Raw genomic sequence first — 17,987 nt, 5'->3', positions numbered from 1 at the left:
CTTACTGCTGCCGCCACCCGCTGCCAGGCCACCACCAATAGGGGAACCAGCTGCCTTACCTGGCTTGGCTAGGCCAGATCCATCGGGCCTGAAGAAGAGGGCTAAAAAGAAGGCCCCTCAAGATGGCCGCACCGAGGGTGTACAGCCTAAGCCTTCCACAAAGAAGGCGGGAAGACCCTCTGGCATCGCTCCGCCAAAGCTGCAGAGAGCGATCGCGCTCCCTCTGCCGGCAGGCATAGAGGAAGCGCAGGAAGGCTGCCCGGCTCCGATCCTCAGCCAGGCCTCGCCGAGACGGGAGAGCACCTCGGCGCTCGGATTGGGGCCTGCTCCTTCTCCCAGGGCATCGCTGAGGTCGGCAAGGAGCTGGAGGCAGCACGCTCAAGGCAGCCGACTCCCGCCGCCATTGCAGCAGCTAGGAATCTTTCATTTTTCTTCATCTTTGACTAGTGTTTCTGGACTGCATGAATTTTTGCTTTTATGTTTATTTTATTTGACTTTAATTTTATTTTTGTCATGGTGATGGTATGTTGACCACCACTTTCTTTAAGACATGTCCCTCATGTGGAGGGAAAAGCCGCCCGATGGATAGGCGTTTTATGTGTCAGCGATGCCTGAGGAGAGGCCTTGGGGTATGATCCGGCATCTTCTGCTCCTTTTTTCACCCCTCAGGCGTGTAAGAGTCATCCTATGGCTCATCTCTTGAGCAGGCCTTTTCTTTTCACCCACCCATCCCGTGCCAATTTTCAGGGGAGTGGTGTTTGGGCCATTGACTGCCCTGATGGGGAATACTACCGCTGAGGTAGTATTTACCGTGATACAGCTGAAGGGCCTCAGTACTTTCAAGTGTTTTTTTTTTTTGTATCTTTGGATAGCCGTTCGGCCTCAGCCAGGCCCAAGGCTAAGTAGCCCAAGGTGGCTCCACCGCTTACCGGTCAGAGAAGGGCCTTTGAGTGGGCCAAACAGTCGGGAAAACAATCTAAAAAGGAAAGGCGAGTGAGGCCTTAAAACACCTCAGCGTTGCCCCTGGTGGCTGTTTCTGTTGCGGCAAAAAGCGCGCTTTTTTCCCGCCCTTGCCGACTCCGGAGGAAATGTGAGTGCGCACAGGCACTGATTCTTCCTGTGCTGCCCCTCGATGCAGGGAGCGTGCGCTGTCGAGCGCAGATTGTGCCCGGGCTGCCCCTCGATGCAGGGTGCACCCCGGTGCCAGGCCATGGGTGCCAGGCCATGGGTGCGCGCTCTCAAGCGCAGATCCTGCTCAGGCTGCTCCTGAGGCAGGGAGCGCCCCGACGCCGGCCCCACGTGCACAGAAGCAGCGTCTTCACTTGGCCTGAGCCTGCCCCTTGAGGCAGAGAGTGCCCTATCGCCGGCCCCTGGCGAACTCTAAGCCCCTCACCAGAGTGGTGCTTCCATTGGGGCCACCTACGGCTGGATGCCGCCCTGGGCGCCTCTCACGGTCCCGGCAATGGCCCTGGCACTCTCATGGGAACCTCCCTAGGGCTCGATACTGATCCTGGCGCCCCTCCCGAGTTCGATGCCTGGCATCCCTATGGGTGTCGCCAAGGGAAGCTCTCTCTGGTACCGAGCACTCCTGGGGACGCTCTCAAGGCCACTCACCTCGCATCTGTTCTTGCTGTCCCAGAGGCCTTCCCCCTCGCATTGCAGGCCCCGGCCTCGAGGCTCTACTTTCTCCTCTTTGGGCTTGAGGAGCCGATACCAGGCTACTTGCAATGGAAGCAGATCCCTTTGATCCCTTTGCCGTTCAGGCACAGGGTGGATGGGGTCTCCCACTACAGAAGGGGCCCTATGGAGGGCCTTACTCCTCCCACCCCCCAGTAGGGCGGGCTTTGGCAGTGTTCCCTGCAGGGACACTTCTGCTACTTTGGACCTCGGGCTCCATTGCGGGACGTGCCGCCTTCCCTGCCACTCAAATGGCAGCCTCCACGTCCTTGGTCCTCATTTCCACCCTCATGGCTGCTCAGCAGGCCTCAACTTCAACAGCGGCCTCTAGAGTTCATTTGTGGAATTGTGCCAAGGCTCAATTTCTTCTCATTTCAGTCAGACCTCCTTACTCCGCCTGGTGGCGAGTCTTAATTCTATTATCATTTCAGAAGTGAATTGAGGACTCAGTTATAATGTAGTTTGAAACGCAAACAAATTAAAAACTTGGCACGATGCTAATGTCCTTTGACCACAAGCTGGCTACTTGGAGTGCCTCTGTTTTGCATATGTCAGGGCTCTGGCTTCATTGTGGTGAGTTTTCTGTGGTATGCTCTTCTCCACACCAACATGTTGTTGGCTCCTCTTGCAGACCCATTTTCTCTTAGGTCTTAATGCTGACTCTGACTCTTTGGAAAGCACCCCAGAAGCTGTGGACACTTCACATGAGTCAGAGAACCCTCTTCCGATGCAGTTAATGTCTTTTCAGCTGTTATGGTGCGTATGGCAAGCCTTTGAGCTTACCCACGTTGGAAACACCTATCCCAGTGGGTGATCCCATCTTCCCCTTAGAGCAGCAACATTCACAGGCTCCTGTAGTATTACCTTTGCTATCCATTCTTCTCGTATTGCTCTCACCTCGCCAAGTAGGTGGCACATCCGTGCGAACCTAATTCAATGGTCGTGGACGTGGCCCAGGTCTATGGCCATACCACCTTGAACACGCCCAATCTTGTCTGTTCTTGGAAGCTAAGCAGGGTTGGGCCTGATTAGTACTTGGATGAGAGACCGCCTAGGAATACAGGTGTTGTAGCCTTACTAAGAACCCTTGTCAACTCCATCAGACAAGGAGAGGTGACTTTATGGGGAGAAGGGTGCAGGCTTATTCATTGACCTGGCCCACTGTGGGCATATATAGGGCATATCAAATGTTGATTTCGTCCAAAATTGCCCCCTATCTAGACCACCTCTCTTGAAACAGACAAGTGGCTGAAACATATCCAGGGATGCATCAGACATCCCACAGATTCAGTTTTCGGTTCTCCCTGAAATGTCCATGATGATGCCTTCAACTCTTGTCCTCCTTCACTTGGAGCTAGTGTATTCTTTCTCACATTGAATTTTAAACACCCCCTTAATGACCTGTGTGGAGCATGTGTTGGCTCTTCTGTGTTGGGTTTGGGACTACTGCCCTTGGCCTCAATCTGGCATGGCATGCCTGGTGCAAAAGGCTATTAAGGGGGGTTACCCTATCAGGTTTGTAATCTGGTGTGCTATTAGTACTTGACACCTGTTTCCCCTCCTTGTTGTGGGGAGGCCCAGGCCTTGTTGCGGAAGGAGGTGATCAGTCACCTTCAATGTCCTTCTGTTCACTTTTCTCCCATTGCTCCTGAGTGTCTAAAAGGGACGGCGACTAGCATCCTATTCTGGACCTAAGGGACATCAACCGATCTATCTGTTCTCCCAAGCTTTGGATGAGATCGCTTTCTATGATCCTTCCCCTGTTAATTAAGGATGTTTGGTTTGCCAGTACAAATTTCAAGGATATTTATTCTTCAGTAGGTCCCTTTCCTTCATGATAAGGGACCAGGCCTTTTTGTTTGATATTCTGTCATTTGGGCTTCCAGTTGCTTCTTTTGCTTTCATCAAGTATATGGCCACTGTGCTGACCCATCTTGCCTCAGATGCACCGTAATTTATCTACATATCAAGGACTGGCTATTGCTAGCTAAATAAAAACCCTAACTTTCTTCTCATATCTGTTTATGCTGTATCTTCTCCAGTTCCCGGGTCGGATTGTCAACAAAGAGAACACGTGACTTCAACTACGACCACGGGGCCGCACTCATGCCTTCGACACTGTCCATATAGGCATGGTCCTCAATTCGATTGCCTTAAGGATGATCCTTCTTTGAGACCATGAGAGGTGTATTAACCTCTTTAGTTGGTCACCCATCAAAACAATATCTGTGCCGTTTGCCCTTTGAGCCACCAAATTCCTCCAAGAATTCTACCATGATTTCCACCCTTTGGAGTTGGAGGGCGCATTCGGTGGGCTTCACTGCCCGAGGAAATTGGCACGGGACGGAGTCCTCCAGACACATAAAGCACTTCAAACTGTTGGCAGTCAAAGAGCCCTTTTTGGATATTTGAATCATCGTGGTTGGGGCCTGTAGTCCACTTACTCAAGCTTACAGCATGGCTTGTAATTCCACTCTATTGGGTTTGGATGTAAACGGTTGTGTCCATCATAAAAGCGGCTCACAGACCCCCCACGAAAAGATCTTACATCTTTAAGTGGAACAAATTCAGTAATTTTGCCAAATCAAGGAATTACAAACCGGAGGACGCTCCGATCTCGGTAGTGTTGCAATTTTTAGCTACTCTTTACGACGCTGGCCTTTCAAACTCCTCGTTGAAATGTTATCTGGCAGCCATTTCATGGTTCAGGAGGGAAAAGGGTCTACCTTCTTGTTTTGTTGACCCTTTGGTTAAGTGTTTCTTAAGAGGTCTACAAAATGTCAGACCTTCTGTAGCACATATTGCTCCATCCTGGAGCTTGGAGCTTGTACTTTCCAGTTTAATGAAACCCCCCTTTGAACCTATGGCATCAGCGGATTTAGGGCCAATGACTTGGAAGGTGGTGTTCCTAGCAGCCATAACCTCGGCCAGACGAGTGAGTGAGTTATGCGCCTTAAGAGTGGATCCTCCTTATCTGAAGTTTCATAGTGATAAGGTAGTGTTGCACACGGATGTGGCATTTTTACCTAAGGTTGCCACCAGATTTCATATTTCCCAAGACTTGGTTTTGCCAGCATTTTTCCAGAACCCTGAGACCCCCCTGGAAAAGGGATTGCATTGTTTGGATGTTAGAAGGGCATTGGCATTTTATGTACACAGAACAGCTGAATTCAGGAGATCCCCTAGGCTCTTTGTGAAATATCGCAGGGATACCAGGGGTCTTCCAGTTTAATCACAATATTTCTCAGCCTGGATTGTGTCAACAATTCGTACTTGTTACAGATTGACTGGCAAAGAATTGCCAGAACAAGTCAGGGGTCACTCTACGAGAGCAGTGGCTACTTCAGCTGCTTTTATGAAAGGTGTCCCTTTGGACTCCATTTGCAGAGTGGCTATTTGGGCCTCTCCTACTACTTTTGTCTCCCATTATAAGGTAGACAGAGTATCGCGGAGACTAATTTTGGTAGAGCGGTCCTTTTTTCGGCGGTGGCATGACCCCACCAGCCAGAATTATAGCTCGCTAGTCTACCACAATGTGCGATTCGCAGTTAACTACGACAGGAAATGAAAGGTTGCTTACCTGTAACCGTGGTTTCCTGAGTAGTTACCTGCGAATTCGCACATACCCTCCCTCCTCCCCTCGAGTGTCATGCCACACCTTCTGGCTGCTTTGCGGCGGAAGAGGAATGGAGGCTGGCTCTTCTCTGGGGCTTATATACTCGAGGGGGGGGGGGCTGAGGGGGATACATTGATTTTAAGCTTCTAGAAGGTTCCGAAGTTGGCCTGCGCTGGCACAGGAATAACACAATGTGCGAATTCGCAGGTAACTACTCAGGAAACCACGGTTACAGGTAAGCAACCTTTCAATCTCATTACACATCCAGAGTGCAGTCTCCTCTCTTGTGTCATGTTGGCTTCTAGGGAGAGATTAGGCTGGGTTTGCTCCGGGGCCCAGCAATATGTCTTTTTGACAGTCCATAGCATCCATAGATTTTTCCTTCACTACTACATTTTGAATGAGTCCCATTTTCTTCTTGTCAATGTCAACTGCCCTCCTTTCACAGCTGTACATTAAAATCAAAACTGCTGTAGCCCAGATGGTCCTGAAGTTGATGTTTGGTGATATATCTTTATACTAAAGGATATTATCTAGTTCCTTTATAGTGGCTCTTTCAAGTCTTAGTCTGCTTCTGATTTCTTGACTACAGACAAATTTTGATTTATGTCTGAGAGGAGGTGTAGAAGATTTTTTAGCTTTCTCAGTGTTTATATCATCAGTTTTATGTTACTTGTGTTATGCCTGATCATCATCTCCCCCACCCCCTTCCAATATTCCCTTGGAAGATGCATGTTGCCTATTTGCTCACTCAAAGGTAAAGAAGTACTACTTGAAAGCCATCTTTCTCAGTCCAATCTTAAATTTAATTCTTTCTTGTAACCAAGAAAATTGATATAATAGAATCAGCAGCTGCCTCTTTCCAAGAAGCTCCTGAGTCTGAATGTGGGTGACCAAATTATTAATTAAATTGCATTTAGAGTCTGCGGGATGAGCGGAGCATCAGTTCCCTGTACATTTTGCACACCTCTGATTTTGAAAATGTCGACTGCTCGCTTCGCACTCATAAAATGCACACTAATTTGCTATGACGAAAGCACTAAAACCAAACTAATTATTCAATGTTGTAATGCTGCTTTAAAGATGTCTGCTCATGCCTTTCCCATCCTGCTTAATGCAGTCATTAAATGGGAAGGTGTGGTTTCTGCGAAATCGAGTTAGCCGTTTCATGTTTTTGACTAATTGGTTTCATGCTTTCGACTAATTCACACCAGAAGCAATTTGCAGTTTCTCAAGTCACTCCTGACACGACCAAAAAAAAATTGGTTTAATTCACCTGCTCATGGCTTCTGATACAGATTTGTAGCCACCCTGAATTACACTATGTAACATGATTTTTCTTCCTGGGTTATAAATGTCATTTCCTAATTTGTTCTGACATAAAAGCATGGAAAAAGTTTATAAAACTGCAAAAATGTTATTTTTGCAAGACATCTTGCAGCACATTTTGCTATAGTGTTTCAATGACTATCTCATAGAGCAGTGGTTCTCAACCTGTGGGTCCCCAGGTGTTTTGGCCTTCAACTCCCAGAAATTCTAACAGCTGGTAAACTGGCTGGGATTTCTGGGAGTGGTAGGCCAAAACACCTGGGGACCCACAGGTTGAGAACCACTGTCATAGAGTCTCAGCCAATTCAACATAGTTTGTCGCAGCTACAAATATGAAGTGTCTGGAATAGGACAACTGCTTTCAAAGTAAGGACTGCACAATTAAATAGCAAAAAAAAAAACAAACAAACCATTTTCAAACCAGGAACAGAATATTTTTCTAATTTTATTGCATAGTTTTATTTAGTGGAAGCAGTGCCCAAAGTGAAAGGTAAAAGAAAATTGTGAGGGCAGATTAAGCCCTGTCTGATTGAGAAGCTGAAGGTCTTTCTGAGAAGAAGCACGATGCTCCCTTTCCAGGTGGAGCACGGAGTGTAAGTAACACGTTCTCTCCCCTTCCTCCAAAGGACTGGCCATTCGACGATGGAGCCCCTCCACCAAGTGAAATCGTGGACGACTGGCTCAATTTGTTGAAAACCAAATTCCGTGAAGAACCCGGCTGCTGCGTTGCTGTACACTGTGTGGCCGGCCTGGGAAGGTAGGCTTTCTATTATTATTATTATTATTATTATTATTATTATTATTATAACTTTATTTGTACCCCGCTAGCATCTCCCGAAGGATTCGATGTGGCTCACAATAGGCCGAAGCCCAACACAATACAACAATACAATATCTAGAAAATAAAAACAGTTAAGCAGAAAAACAATAGCAATACGACAAGACATTATTAAAAACTGAGTCGGGCGGAGTAGGGGTACAAGGTTAAAAGTGCCGATGTATCGGAGGGGTGTGGGATTATGATATAAGTGCGGTGTGCAGTATGCGGTGATTTGGTACTAAAGTGCTTCTGGGATTTGGTAGTGGGAGATTCCTAATCTGAAAAGGCACATTGGAACAGCCAGGTTTTCAAATTCTTTCTGAAGACTGCCAGTGTAGGGGCTTGTCTGAGATCTTTCCGGAGGGCGTTCCAGAGGTGGGGGGCCACCACGGAGAAGGCCCTGTCTCGCGTCCCCACCAAGTGCGCTTGTGACACGGGCGGGATCACGAGCAGGGCCTCTCCAGATGACCGGAGTGAGCGTGTGGGTTCATAGACAGCGATGCGGTCACGCAGGTAGAGTGGTCCCATACTTTGTTTAGGGCAGAGAGGCTAAGGGGGCTTTCTGTCCCTTGGAGAACTTAGGGAAAGGTTCTCACCACCACAACCCCCATTTTTGCCTTCTAAATGTCCCCAGTGCCCTCTAGGACAAGCCTGTACAACTTTCGGGCCTCCAACTCCCAGAAACCCTAGCCAGCTTGTTACAGTGGTCAGGAATCCTGGAAGCTGATGTCCAAAACATCTGCAGGGCTACAGGTTGGGGAGGTCTGCTCTAGAAGCTTGTTTTCACCTCTTTTCAAGCCTTTAGGACCCAGAGTGGCCCTTTTCTCAAAATAGGACACAAGTTAATTCTGGTTTGAAAAGCCTCTCCTGTCCTAAATGACCCAGGAGGGGACAGATCAGGACAAAACACTTCCATATTTATAGGTTGTCCCAAGGGTCACAAAAATGCCCCGAAGGGAACTTGTGTGTGGCCTGTGAAGTATGGTTTCAGCTTTTTTTTTTATTTTGGGGGGGGGGGCAGGAGGGTTACCTCAGGTGAACTTTGTTTTAGACTTGAAGCACAAGAATGCCATCTGTGCACCTTCAAACATTAACTTGCCTTGGAAAAAGATGTATGTCTATGAAGTGGGGGTTTAATATGCCTTAGTGCCATGAGCCTGGTGTGTGCTGCTGCTTTTGAAGATGTGGCATCCTGGTGATCCCAGCTTCTGTCCTGATAGCTGGTCCTCCTGTCTTGCTCTCTTCCCTTGCTCTCCTGAGCATGTTCCGCATTGTAAAGGCTGAGATGGGAGGCCAACAACTTTGGCCCTCGTCCCTTTCATTCTGCTCATAGCCAGAGCTGTAATGCTGAGCTGATAATCCAATTAATCAAAAACTGTTTGACTGAAAGGGTGCCCCTGACAAATTGTGGGAAGACTTTAAAACCCTCTTTACAAAGCTGAAGATGGCTGGGTCCATCCTGCCTCATTGTTTGGCGGTAGACTTTCCCAGCAAACTTTCTAGGTTGCAGTTCTATCTTGTGCACTTGCAAGACCTTTACTTTAGTACTGTTTTATATTTAGAAGACATTTTTTTATTCTTGAGATGTATCTTGGACCTGCTTGAACCCTATCTTGACCTTCTCTCCCCAGAGCCCCAGTTTTGGTTGCCCTTGCACTCATTGAATGTGGAATGAAGTATGAGGATGCTGTGCAGTTTATAAGACAGTAAGTCAAAGGGCCATTGGATGCTTCCTTCCCCTTTCATTTTGGTTTGTTCTTTGCATTGAGCAATTGTTTGCTTATCACAAGACTGTTTCAACTTTGTAGCTTCCTCATAGCATTCCTAAACTTGTGATAGATGCAAGTATTTAGGCCCGAGGGCTGGACTGCTCCTTTTTCTGGCTGGTGATTATACTTCTTTAAAAAGCTAGTCTTCTGACTGGTATAATTATAATACTTGTAAGAGCAAGCAAGTTCAGGCAAAAGACAGATCCAGAACAGCCTTGTAAGACTGACCAGTTTTTTTAGCACATAAAATATTTATAACTTACTCTGGTTGGCACTGTCACTTTCCTTTGCTGATCAGAAACATTACCTTGTTATTCCTGGCTGTGTTGGTAGGAGGCAACCTTTCCAAAGAAATCCAAAGTAGCTTGCCATGCAGTGGCCTTCTCCTGATGGATCTAGCATCCTTCTGTCTTTCAGAAGGAGAGCAGATACTATCTATTTTGCTCAGAACTGCTGTATAGCCTGATGGATTTATCCAGAGACACATTCGCTTGCACAGTATTTACATTTTATTCATGTTTAAACACTCCTGTTCCTGCTGAAGGTGCAGAGAACAGCATGATGTGGGCTGAGGTCATACATCAAGCAAGGAAAGCATAATACTCCTCTCTCACAGTGTTGTATTGTGCCCCATCTCTTACAACCCTGGCATCCCAGACAAAATAGAGACTTAAGACCACGGTCTCCTTTTTCTCCCTTTTCTCCTAGCAATCTTGTCAAATAAGATGCCAATATATGTGCACTTTCAATTTGGTCTGCCAGGACAGGAAACATGAATCCCAGGTTGCACTTTGGGATAAATTTGTTTCCATTCCTGCCCAAATATGGAAAGCTGGTTTATTTATTTATTATTTATTTATTTACTGCGCTTATATACCGCAATTCTCAGCCCCCAAGGGCGACTCATTGCGGTGTACAACATGACAAAAAACTAGTGCAGTCTACAGAGCATAGTGCAAAACAGTGTACAATTCATCATAATCATAAAAACATCTTAACAAATTTATTACTACATTCCAAATCATCTCATCGTCAAGCCACAATCCGATCTCATTTCCGGTGTTCCATTCCTATGGTCAATTGCCAGTCATTGCACTATTGATCAAATGCCTTCTTAAATAGCCAGGTCTTTAGCTTCCTGCGGAATATTAGCAGGGAGGGGGCTAGCTTGATGTCCACGGGAAGGGTGTTCCACAGCCGAGGAGCCACCACCGAGAAGGCCCTATCTCTCGTCCCCACCAGCCGTGCTTGTGAGGCAGGTGGAATCGAGAGCAGGGGCTCCCCGGAAGATCTCAAAGTCCTCGAGGGATTTTGGTTTGCCAAAATCTTAGTTAATATCAGACCATGGTTCTGCTTTATTTAAATCTGGGGAATGTTTAGCCTTCTCACCCCATGCCCAAAGATATTTATTTATTATTTGTGTATTTATGACATTTATATCCCGCCCATCTCACCTCGAAGGGGACTCAAAGCGGCCTACAAGTTATAGGTACATACAATGTATTGTATACTGGCATAGCACAATATTAATATATATTACTATACTGTACTATACCACTATACTGCAATATTATTAGTAATATTACATGTAATATAAATATATATTATTATATTGTATTATTATTATATTGCATTATTATGATCAATATTTTATGTGCATACAGTATATTATAATTATTAGAATAGCAAAATGGGCCAAAACTAACAAAATGAAGTTCAACAGTGACAAATGCAAGATACTCCACTTTGGCAGAAAAAATGAAATGCAAAGATACAGAATGGGGGACGCCTGGCTCGAGAGCAGTATGTGTGAAAAAGATCTTGGAGTCCTCGTGGACAACAAGTTAAACATGAGCCAACAATGTGATGTGGCGGCAAAAAAAGCCAATGGGATTTTGGCCTGCATCAATAGGAGCATAGTGTCTAGATCTAAGGAAGTAATGCTACCCCTCTATTCTGCTTTGGTTAGACCACATCTGGAATATTATGTCCAATTCTGGGCACCACAATTCAAGAGAGATATTGACAAGCTGGAATGTGTCCAGAGGAGGGTGACTAAAATGATCAAGGGTCTGGAGAACAAGCCCTATGAGGAGCGGCTTAGGGAACTGGGCATGTTTAGCCTGAAGAAGAGAAGGATGAGAGGAGATATGATAGCCATGTATAAATATGTGAGAGGAAGCCACAGGGAAGAGGGAGCAAGCTTGTTTTCTGCTTCCTTGGAGACTAGGACGCGGAACAATGGCTTCAAACTACAAGAGAGGAGATTCCATCTGAACATTTGGAAGAACTTCCTGACTGTGAGAGCCGTTCAGCAGTGGAACTCTCTGCCCCGGAGTGTGGTGGAGGCTCCTTCTTTGGAAGCTTTTAAGCAGAGGCTGGATGGCCATCTGTCAGGGGTGATTTGAATGCAATATTCCTGCTTCTTGGCAGGGGGTTGGACTGGATGGCCCATGAGGTCTCTTCCAACTCTTTGATTCTATGATTCTATGAAAATATAAGTATTTATTATTACCGTATATTCCGACATATAAGACGACTGGACATATAAGACGACCCCCAACTTTTCAAGTTAAAATATGGAGTTTGAGATATACTCACCGTATAAGACCACGCCTCTTCTGCCTCCTCCTCCCACCTCGTGAAGGTAGGGAGAGAAGGAGGGAGATCCAAACTAAAGAATTAAAAACATCTAAAAATAATTACATCGATTTATTAAAATCACACAATCCATAACTGTAATTGTGCTACTCTTATGAATCGTAATGTAAAATTTGATATGCAGGATTTCATTGTTACAAATGGAACATAATTAAAGCATAGTGATTAATCAGAAAAACAATGTTTGGCGGACAATGGACAAGAGATGATCGGATTTGCAGTACCTTGAACTGATTCAGCAATTACTTCTACAGACCAATGAGACCTTCATGTATTACAGACCTGTACCAAATTGGCACACAGAACCCCCATGATCAACAGAAAATACCGGAGGGGTTTGGGAAGAATTAATGGGAGATGTAGTTCACACATCCAGTAAGCACTTTGAACCCAAACAACTATTGATCTGGACTAAACTGGGCATGAACACTCAATATGCCCAAATTTGAACATTGGGGAAAACAGAACTTGGAAATTGGGAGCTGCTTGGGATTTATAGACTAAACTTGGGATTTATGGACTAAACTTGGCACAGAGAATTTCCATGAACAAAAAGAGAATACTGGGATGTCTGGGGAAAACAGATCTTGGAAATTGGGAGCTGCTTGGGTTTTATAGTTCTCTGCAATCAAAGAGCATTCTGAAACCCCAACAGCCATGGAATTGGACTAAACTTGGCACAGAGAACTTCCATGAATAACAAGAGAATACTGGGGAGTCTGGGGAAAACAGACCTTGGAAATTGGGAGCTGCTTGGGATTTATAGTTCTCTGCAATCAAAGAGCATTCTGAAACCCCAACAGCCATGGAATTGGACTAAACTTGGCACAGAGAACACCCATGAATAACAAGAGAATACTGGGGGCTCTGGGGAAAACAGACCTTGGAAATTGGGAGCTGCTTGGGATTTATAGTTCTCTGCAATCTAAGAGCATTCTGAAACCCCAACAGCCATGGAATTGGACTAAACTTGGCACAGAGAACACCCATGAATAACAAGAGAATACTGGGGGCTCTGGGAAAAACAGACCTTGGAAATTGGGAGCTGCTTGGGATTTATAGTTCTCTGCAATCTAAGAGCATTCTGAAACCCCAACAGCCATGGAATTGGACTAAACTTGGCACAGAGAACATCCATGAACAAAGAGAATACTGAGGGCTCTGGGGAAAACAGACCTTGGAAATTGGGAGCCTGCGTTTTCCTTCCTGCCACAGCTATCTCCTGGGAGGTGCCTGCAAACGCTGCTGCAACTCAGGGGGCGTTTGCAGCATGGAGGCTTCTCCATTCTTCTCCTCTGGCCTGGGGCTGGCTCTCCTCCGCTCCTGGGCCCGCCTACAGGAGCGGCTGCAGCCCAGCAGCTGCTCCACGGAGGATGATGCCAGGAGGGTGTGCGGCTGAAAGAAGGGCTTCTTTCAGCCGCACCCCTTCCTGCTAGGACCCTCAACTCTGCATAGCAACTCAGCTGTCTTTTCCTCCTCTTTCATTGCACCTTTCTTTCCTCTGCTCTTTCTGCCTGCACACCTTTCCCTCCTTCTCCCTTGCCCCATACACATTTATTTTCTTCTTCCTCACCCCGTGTGCACTTTTTTCTCCCTCTCTCTTGCATGTGCGTGCACTTTTCTGCTCCCTCAACCCACGTTCACCTTTCTTCTCCCTCACCCTGCGTGTACCTTTTTCCTGTCGTAAATCCTGTGAATACGCACATATGGTAACCCTGCGCCTGCGCAGTTCAGCGATTGGAACCTTCTGGAAAGTAAAATGACAGTTTAGACTCCCTCTGGCCACGCGCCCCCCCCCCCCCCCCTCATCCTATATATAGCCCGGGGCAGTGGCCGTTACTCAGTTCTCTTTTTTCCGCGCTAAAGCAAACAGCGGAAGAACCTTCTAGCGATAAACAACACGATTGACTGAAGAGAATTATCAAACAATATTTAATAATAATATAATGGCTACTACAGCCTTTAAGAAATGTATAAATTGTCCAAATATACTCCCGGACACAGACGGGCACTCACTGTGTCTTGAGTGCTTAGGTGAGGGACATCTCTCTCAAACTTGCGCAATCTGCGCAGCCTTTACTCCTCAAACGAGGAAAAACAGATTATCCCGGCTGAGAGCGGCGCTTTATGAGAAAGCATTACTACCGCAACCTGCCCAGCCACAAGAATTTCCCCAGGAACAATCCTCCTTACCTTCAGGGGGAAAGAAGAAAAAAGTCAAAAATAACGGCCTCCAAAATGGCCGCCAAGCCGCCGCGACGAAAAAAGCTCCGGCAAAGAAAACAAACCCCTCCAGCACGGCTCGTGAGGGCGAAAAAACAAGCAAACCAAAAAGAGACTTGAGCCAAGCCGCTAAGGGCATCGAAGGCCCCACGACAGCAAGCGCGATCCCTTCTGGGGGGCCTCGAGTACATACCAATGGAGGGGCAACGACCAATGGTCTGACCCCTCCGATGCCGCTGCTGTCCCCGAACGCGCAAGGAGGAGGAGTTTGCGCGGTGGCGCCATTCACTCCCGATATCGGCTCCTTCTCTGAAGCTAATCCCGCCCTCCCTTCAACAAGCCACGCCTTCGAGGGCGTGTATAATGGGCCTCCCGCTTCCAGGACTGAGGATCTGGCTCCGCCTCGCCCGGTATCGGAGGGCGTTGCCGACCAAAGGGAGCACCAACCTCTCCCAAGAGGTGGGGAAGCAATACCAGTGGAGGAGAGACACCAAAATGTTACAACACTTGGAACGGCAGCATCCTCCCTGAGATCATGGCCTGCCTTTACGTTTCGCCACCCAAGCAAGCGTCCTAGACGCTCACGATCTCCATCGCAGCGCCATGGATCCAGACGTAGATGGTACCGGTCTACATCGAGGAGAGGCCGCTGCTCACGATCCTCCTCCTCTTCATCCACCTCCTCCTCCTCTTCGTCCTCCTCCTCCTCCTCCTCTTCTAGACGTGCAAGGAGGCATAACCGCTCCAGGTCTGCAAGATCCTCGAGTCACTGGAGAGGATATGGCCCTGGAGCAATGCCCTTCCCAGGGTTCTGGCAAATGGGCCCTTCAGGCCAACTGATGTTTATACAACAACCACTGTCAAGACCACCATCTGTGCAAGGGCAGACCCCCATGTTACTTAATAGACAGGCTATAAATGTGGGAAGGGAAAACACCGCTTCATCTCTAACTATCAATAATAATAATATAAACCACATGAGACCTGGTGATGGGAGGCTTACAGTGCAAGATACTGCAGTTGCACCACTGCATGTTACTAATAATACTGATAATACTATATCCTACATGAGGAATGATGACAGGAGATTTACAGTGCAAAATACAGCAACGGCTCAAGGGGTTGCACATCAGGAAAACCCAATAGAAAGCCACCAAGTTAGGGAACAGGATCTACATGATGAAGTTGTTGCTACGACGTCTACGTCTACCCAATCAAATAATGCCCAGGGCTTGATGAATGTACAAGCAGCTTCTGGACTTGCACCCGGTATTGCAGCAACTGAAATGAATGACACGACATCAGATTCCGACTCCCCAGATACAATTCAGACCCTGGGGGGTGAGGAAAACAATGGTGTTCAAATAACAGACTTTAGTAGGTTTAATGCACTAATGGAAAGGATGATAAAAGAACTTGGTATCCCAGCTCCAAAACCACCTGAACATGTCGATGACCCGATGTTTCCCTCCGAGGAGCAAAATGTTTCCCCTTCGCTGTCGTTGCCAGCTCTGCCATATTTACTGAAACTTGCTAAGATTGTAGATGTATCCCCCTTTATGGTTCCGGCAGTATCTAGACGGCTGGATTCCATGTATAAAATTGATGTTTCTGCATTTAGATGGGTTACTACTCCCCCGAAACCAAACACGGTAGTAGCTGAGGTGACAAAATCCAAGCGCCCTAAGGGCACTCTAACTACGCCTCCAGATAGAGAGGGCAAGAGAATTGATTCTTTAGGCAAAAAGGCACATATTGCTGCTGGATTAATTGCCCGCATGGCCCACTTTGCTACATTCATGAGTGGATATCAATCTTTTTTATGGAAAAAGATCTTACCTAGTATTGAATCTCTCCCTAGGGATGATCAGCACCTACCTAAAGCCCTCCAAGCAGAGGCTTTGGTACTTTCCAAATTTCAAAAAGACTTTGCTAAACACCTAGCAGAGGTAGCAGGAAATTTGTTTGCAACGGCTACTGCAGTTAGAAGACACGCATGGTTACGTGCGTCCAATCTCTCTGAAGAAGGGAAGGCTTTAGCAGAAGACCTTCCCTTTCATGACGCAGGGCTTTTCAACCCAGACACTGATGTGAATATAAAAGAAAAGCAAGATGTCCGTCAAGCCGCAAATAAGTTTGGCTATATGTGGCAGCCCTTTCAGCAACAAAGGCCTAGATGGCCACAGCCGTCTAACAGCTACCGCAGATCATACGGCACTTACTACACTGGCCCCTTTAGGAATAGGGGCAATGGTTCTTCTAGGTTTCAAGGGGGGGAAAGAAATTCATACTTTCCCAGGAATAGGGCACAACCGTATCAGAACAAATCCAAGGGCCAATTTAATCAAAAGAAACGTCTTTGACGTCATGAGCATGCAAGATGTCACTGAATATATGGTTCCCCCGTTGGGCAATGATAGAGTTGAGGTTGAAGTTAATGTGCAAACAAGTCATTCTCGTGGGGACTCCAAAGTTCCTATGTTTGGAGATAGGTTAAGTATGTTTTATGATGCCTGGTGTAATATCACCACTGACAAATGGGTTAGGTCTATTGTTGGTTCAGGTTACTGTATAGAGTTTAATGACCTACCTAGAGCGGGCAACGTTAAGAGAACACAAGAGTCTGTCCCTCTGTTAGAGGAAGTTAATATGTTACTGAAAAAGGGTGCAATTTCTCCAGTAAGTATTGATAACGTTAAGTTCTGTTTTTTCTCTAAGTACTTTCTGATTAATAAACGTGGAGGTGGACTACGTCCAATTCTAGATCTCAGATCCTTAAATAATCACATTACTCCAAAAAAAGTCAGATGGTCACACTAGCCTCAATATTGCCACTTATTCCTAAGGGGGCATGGTTTTTAACAATAGACTTAAAGGATGCATATTTCCATATATCAATAGCCCCTCAGCATCGTAGGTATCTTTCGTTTATGGTAGGCCACAATGCTTTTTGTTTTAACGTTCTTCCCTTTGGCCTTTCGACGGCTCCACGTGTTTTCACAAAATGTATGTCTGTAGTGGCTGCATGTCTTCGAACAAAGGGAATAACCGTCTACCCATATATTGACGACTGGTTGGTAGTGGCTAGATCATGCAGACAGTTGCAGGACCAAGTATCTACCATTTTGTTTCTTCTCCAGTCGTTGGACCTCGTAGTCAACAGGGAGAAGTCGGTCCTAACTCCCACCCGCAAAATCCAGTTCATCGGCGCCCTGTTGGACTCCATTTCCGAGAGAGCGTTTCTTCCAAGGGACAGGTTTGCCAACCTACAAGTTCTAGTCAAACAAACAAGGACATCCTCTTGCATTTCGGCAAGAAAGATCCAAACACTATTAGGTGACATGGCAGCCACTACTGCAGTCAACCATTACGCGAGACTCAGAATGAGAACACTCCAGTCATGGTTCCTGTCAGTGTTCGACCCGTTGACGAGCAGTCCAGAGTTGAGACTCTTCCTCCCGCCAGCAGTCCGCGAATCACTGATATGTTGGGAGGACGAAGCATGGGTCTGCTCTGGGTTCCGGTTCCACCATTTGTACCCTACCAGAGTCATCACCACGGACTCTTCCCTTACGGGATGGGGAGCGCATTCTCAGGGACTCATTGCACACGGTGTATGGTCAAGGCAGGAAAGAGACATGCACATAAACATTCTGGAACTTCTCGCGGTAGAGAGGGCTCTACACTCCTTCGAAAAGGTCATACTAGGTCAGGTAGTCCAAATTATTACAGACAACACAACAGTAATGTTTTACTTGAACAAGCAGGGAGGCACGCACTCGAAAGACCTACTATCACTCTCAATACAGATTTGGAATTGGTGCATAGAGAGAGAAATACATCTCTTGGCAAGTCATCTCCCAGGGGAACAGAACATGCTCGCAGACGCACT

General features: G+C 46.6%; 1 protein-coding gene and 1 pseudogene across 4 annotated transcripts in view; both read left to right on the top strand.

Annotated features, from left to right (window-relative positions):
* Window positions 1-17,987, top strand: part of LOC137095158 (protein tyrosine phosphatase type IVA 2-like) — a 115,263-nt gene that overhangs the window by 81,255 nt on the left and 16,021 nt on the right. For all 4 annotated transcript variants that reach the window (XM_067461487.1, XM_067461488.1, XM_067461485.1 and 1 more), the window contains 2 exons: window positions 7,249-7,379; window positions 9,074-9,148. In XM_067461487.1, the coding sequence (XP_067317588.1) occupies window positions 7,249-7,379; window positions 9,074-9,148 (206 nt within the window). The remainder of the gene's footprint in view (window positions 1-7,248; window positions 7,380-9,073; window positions 9,149-17,987) is intronic.
* LOC137095763 (5S ribosomal RNA) lies at window positions 2,635-2,752 on the top strand (annotated as a pseudogene).

Source organism: Anolis sagrei, chromosome Y (assembly GCF_037176765.1).
Source record: "Anolis sagrei isolate rAnoSag1 chromosome Y, rAnoSag1.mat, whole genome shotgun sequence".
In the NCBI taxonomy this organism is placed as follows: Eukaryota; Metazoa; Chordata; class Lepidosauria; order Squamata; family Dactyloidae; genus Anolis; species Anolis sagrei.
This window is presented reverse-complemented; position numbering and strand designations above follow the sequence as displayed.